This window comes from Chelonia mydas, chromosome 1 (genome assembly GCF_015237465.2).
Source record: "Chelonia mydas isolate rCheMyd1 chromosome 1, rCheMyd1.pri.v2, whole genome shotgun sequence".
Lineage (NCBI taxonomy): Eukaryota > Metazoa > Chordata > Testudines > Cheloniidae > Chelonia > Chelonia mydas.
In genome coordinates, this window is record NC_057849.1 from 5092525 (window position 1) to 5097727 (window position 5203).

Consider the following 5203-nt stretch of genomic DNA (forward strand, 5'->3'; position numbering starts at 1 on the left):
AGGGACCGAATGGCTCGGCAGCAGTTCTGCAGAAAAGGACCTAGGGGTGATTGTGGACGAGAAGCTGGATATGAGTCAACAGTGTGCCCTTGTTGCCAAGAAGGCCAATGGCATTTTGGGCTCTATAAGTAGAGGCATTGCCAGCAGATCGAGGGACGTGATCGTTCCCCTCTATTCGATATTGGTGAGGTCTCATCTGGAGTACAGTCCAGTTTTGGGCCCCACACTACAAGAAGGATGTGGAAAAATTGGGAAGAGTCCAGCGGAGGGCAACAAAAATGATTAGGGGACTGGAACACATGACTTATGAGGAGAGGCTGAGGGAACTGTGGATGTTTAGTCTACGGAAGAGAAGAATGAGGGGGGATTTGATAGCTGCTTTCAACTACCTGAAAGAGGGTTCCAAAGAGGATGGCTCTAGTCTGTTCTCAGTGGTAGCAGATGACAGAACAAGGAGTAATGGTCTCAAGTTGCAGTGGGGGAGATTTAGGTTGGATATTAGGAAAAACTTTTTCACTAGGAGGGTGGTGAAACACTGGAATGCCTTACCTAGGGAGGTGGTGGAATCTCCTTCCTTAGAAGTTTTTAAGGTCAGGCTTGACAAAGCCCTGGCTGGGATGATTTAATTGGAGATCGGTCCTGCTTTGCGCAGGGGGTTGGGCTAGATGACCTTCTGAGGTCCCTTCCAACCCTGATATTCTATGATTCTATGAAAACCAGATCTCTACCAATCTATGTCTTGAAGGGCTGAGCACAGTAGAGTCACTTAGCACTGCAAGCAGTTCAATCACCTGGATGTTAGGTGGTAATCCCTGTTTCACCTGTTTCACAAACTCCAAAATAAAATCTCAACACCAATTTTTGACTTCTTTGATGACGGGAAAAGTTAGTGTATATTTTGAAAGTTCCATTACTCTCACGAACAGGCACTAGTAGAACCTCCTCAATTCCGTCAGCAGATTTCCCATGTTACCACTTTCCTACAGAAACATTTGGTTTATCCTCCAGGCTCCCTGAAGGATTGGAAGTAGAAAAAGCAGGTAAATTTCGTTGATTATATCACTGCACATATGATAAAGAAGTTCAGCCTTGTACTTTCTTTCTTTGTCTTTGGTTATCTGAAAACGTAGCTTCAGTTCATCAGGCAGATCAAGAAAGCTGTTCACAGAGGGTCCCCCTTGCGTCAGAAAGCTGCAGTATCTTCCGGTTGTCTGGAAGTCACGGAAAGGCTGAGTGACATGGCATGCAGGGATGGGCGCTGACAGTTGAGGTAGAAAGAGATCAGATGATGGCCAGAGAGAGGGATCTCAGCATTGGAGAGAGCAGTGCTTGGTGATGGAGTGATAAGACGCTAAGTGTGAGGAACATCTTATGCTGTGAATTTCCATAATGCTGAGCTCAGCCAAGCAGGGACACAGCACCCTTGATTAACGAGGAGATATTCTTTCCCCCTCTTGCCACACAGGTTTAAAGTCAGTGGCCCCAGGCGATCACATTCTGCAAGGGTATTTGCCCACTTTGTCACGAAGCTCTTTGGTTTTGACCCCATAAATAATCGGGTTAAGCATGGGGGAAAGGAGGAAATAGAGGTTGGCCAAGATGATGTGAACATGGGGAGCGATGCCCTGACCGAACCGGTGTGTCAGAGTGGTGAAGAGGAAGGGAGTATAAGTCGTCAGCATCACACAGATGTGGGCTGTGCAGGTGTTGAGGGCTTTCTGGTGGGCTTCTTTCTGGGAGATTCTGAGGACGGCCCTGATGATCAGACCGTAGGACAGGGCAATGAGGGTCAGGTCTGACCCGATGACTACAAATGTTATCACCAAGCCGTGTGTCCTGTTGACTGTGGTGTCCCCACATGACATCTTTGACACAGCCATGTGCTCGCAGTGCGTGTGCGGGATAATGCGGTTGGCACAGAATGGTTGCCTGCTCAGGAGCAGAGGAATTGGCAGAATGAAGAGAACAGCTCTTATCAAACCAACTAGCCCTAGCTTAGCTATTTGTGCGTTGGTGAGGATGGTGGCATATCGCAGAGGGTTGCATATGGCAACGTAGCGATCAAAGGCCATTGTCACGAGGACGGCTGAATGTGTCATAGAACTCGCATGAAGGAAGAATAATTGAGTGAGGCAGCCACCCACAGTAATGCCTTTCAAATTGAACCAAAATATACACAGTGCCTTTGGCATCACGGAGGTAGACATGGCGATGTCTGTGAGCGCCAGCATGCAGAGGAGAAGGAACATCGGCTTGTGCAGAGTCTGCTCTTTGCCTACAACGAAGAGAACCATTAAATTTCCCAACAGGCCAATAATGTAGAACACAGAGAAAGGGATGGAAATCCAGATATGGGCAGCTTCCAGGCCAGGGATGCCCATTAGGATGAATGTGGAAGGGTCAGAGTGGGTGAGGTTGAAAGCTGCCATGAGGTGGTTGAAGTGTCAATCAGGCTCAGAAATGCTCAAGGTGTCTGTGAAGGGAGAGAAGCAGAGTGAGGGGGTTACACGCTTTATATCAAATAACACTTTAAATATTTTACAGTTATTAACAATCTAGAAATGGGGTTGAGCTGTGAAGTGGCAACATTTGCAGATGGCACCAGATTATGTAGGTCAAAGTGAAGTCCAGAGGAGTCCTATGAGGGAGTGAACCAAGCCAGTGAATGGGCAGCATGAAGGCAGATGAACTTCGCTGTCAAAGACTGCAACATGTATGCCCATTGGAGGGGAAAACTTGAATTCCTCAAACAGCTTACAAGGTTCTAATTTAACTGTTTGCAAACAGGAGGGTGACATGGGCATCATGGTACACAGTTCTGTGAAACCCTGCTCACAGTGGAAGCCTGGACAGAAACTAAGCAAAACCTTGGAATGAATGAGGAGTGAGATGGGGAATCATAAAGAAAATACAATGCCATGAGATCAGCCAGTCAATGTTTCATGCTCCTCTGGGATCCTCTGTGTAGTACTGAGAACCCTTCTCACACAGGGTATTGGAGAATTAGAGTGGTTCATTGAAGAGCAGTGAGAATGATCAAAGGCCAGTGTCTCATATGGTATTGTTACCTTAGAAAGGAAATGAATAAGAGGGGGTATGAGAAAAGTGCATAAATTACTGACTGGTGGACAGTAGATTGACAATGTGTTCTCCCTGACTCATAACACAAGATCAAGAAGACATTAATTCAAGCGGAAATGTGGCAAATTGAAATCAGATACAAACAAAATGCTTTCTTCCCTCACAGCCTAATTAGACTGAGGAACTCGTTGCCGCTAGAGGTAGTTGAGCCCATGAGGTAAGCACATATCAGGAAAGGTTTGGACATTTCATGGATAGTGAGACTATCCTGTAACAATTGTTACAGCTAAATAAATATTTTGGAAAGCCTATACTCCCATGTGTTTCAGGGGAAAAGGCAATCTCTGGCTGTTAGGCATTAGGGTGACACCCTCATGATGGTTTTCCTCCCATCCTCCTATGACTGGGTTTCTTCCACCTGTTCTGGAGCATCTGAGGCGGCCACTGTAAGAGAGAGGACACTGCACTAGATGGACCATAGGTCTGATCCACAATGGAATTGCTATTTTGGAAACGACCCAAGTTACCTTATGGAAAAAGACGTTTATCCTGCTGGGCTATGGTGAGACACTTTCTTGCAGGCACCCGGCTTTGTCTGAGACATAAGTTCCAGGTGTTAACTGACAAGTGAAAGCAGAGACATGTGTCAGCAACTCAGCTGCTAATCATTCTCATGCCTGAATATTGATAAAATTAGCAGTTGACACAAAAATTTGGGGTTTGTAAATAATGAAGAGGACAGGTCACTGACTCAGAGCAATCTGAATTGATTGGTAAACTGGGTCGAAGCAGACAATATGTGTTCTAATATAGCTGTATATCTGCACCTAGGAACAAAGAAGGTAGGCGATTCTAACACGATTGGGACTATTGTGGGAAGTGCAATGAATCTGAACAAGATTTGGGGGCATGAAGGGGAAATGTGGCCAAAAGAGCCAGTGTGATCCTGGGATGATAACCAGGGGGATCTCAAGGAGAGGTAAGGAAGTTATTTTACCTCTGTATTTGGCACTGGCGTGACTGCTGCTGGAATCCTGTGTCCAGTTCTGGTGCCCACTATTAAATATGGACGTTGATACACGGAAGAGGGTTCAGAGAAGAGTCACAAGAATTAGTAAAAGTTTGAAAAATCTGTCTTATTCTGATAGATTCAAGGAGCTCGATCTATTCAGTTTAACAAAGATGGCTAATGGGTGACTTGATAACAGTCTGTAAATACATACACAGGGAACAAATATTTAATAATATGCTTTTCAGGCTAGCATAAAGAGGTGTAAAAGAATTCAATAGATGGAAGTTACGTAAATAACATTTAATAACAACAGTTGGAAACACCGAGGCTGAAGTTTTGTTGCTTGCCAGGGAAAAGATACCGTGAAACCCACCCAGATGCACTCAGGGCTAGGAAAAAGCCCAGCACTGGACCAGCAATCACAAGGTAAAATTTAACTTCAGCATCCACAACCCCCAGCACTGCTTGCCTGTCCCTGTATACCCCTTGATTGCACTGACAACCCTCAGCACTGCCTGTTTCTCTGTATAAACCCCCTGCCTTCCTCCGCCCCCACAACTCCCAGCACTGCCTTCCTGCCTGTGTACATTCCATAACCCCCATCGCTGCCCGCCTGTCCACGTAACCCCCCTGCCTACCCCACACCCAGCAGTGCTGCCCGCCAGTCCATGTATTGCAGCGCGCTAGAAACCCGGACATACTTTCCTGGGGCTGCTTTTTCGTGTTGACAATTGCTGATGTTACCAGTAGGCTGTAGTGGGGTTGCTCACGGGAGAAGGGAGGGTCTGGATGGGGGATGGTGTCTGTGACAATCTGCTACAGCGTGGTCCACTTCACATTACAGTCTGACACACACTCCTTCCCCAGACCATCCTCCTCCCATGAGCAACCCCACTACAGCTTTCGGGTAACATCAGCAATTGCCAACACGGAGAAGCAGCCTCAGGAAAGTATGTGCAGGTTTCTAACGGGCTGCAATACGTTAAAGTTTTGTGTCTTTTTGAGGAAGAGTTACTCATGCTGGCTCCACGCATTGTGATCTAGATACTGCGGATCATGCCGTCAAGGCTCCCCCCCCACCGCCTTCCCCCCTGACTCTCCCCACCCCAC

General features: G+C 46.7%; 1 protein-coding gene across 1 annotated transcript; it reads right to left on the reverse strand.

The window, feature by feature from the left end:
• Window positions 1-1490: 1490 nt before the first annotated feature.
• LOC102941371 (putative olfactory receptor 52P1) lies at window positions 1491-2429 on the reverse strand. Its single transcript, XM_007072456.2, has one exon. The coding sequence runs from the start codon at window positions 2427-2429 to the stop codon at window positions 1491-1493; it is 939 nt and encodes a 312-aa protein (XP_007072518.2).
• Between the last annotated feature and the right edge of the window lie 2774 nt (window positions 2430-5203).

Excerpts from the sequence above, each read along its gene's own strand:
- LOC102941371 (XM_007072456.2), bottom strand. The coding sequence starts at position 2,429 with ATGGCAGCTTTCAACCTCACCCACTCTGACCCTTCCACATTCATCCTA.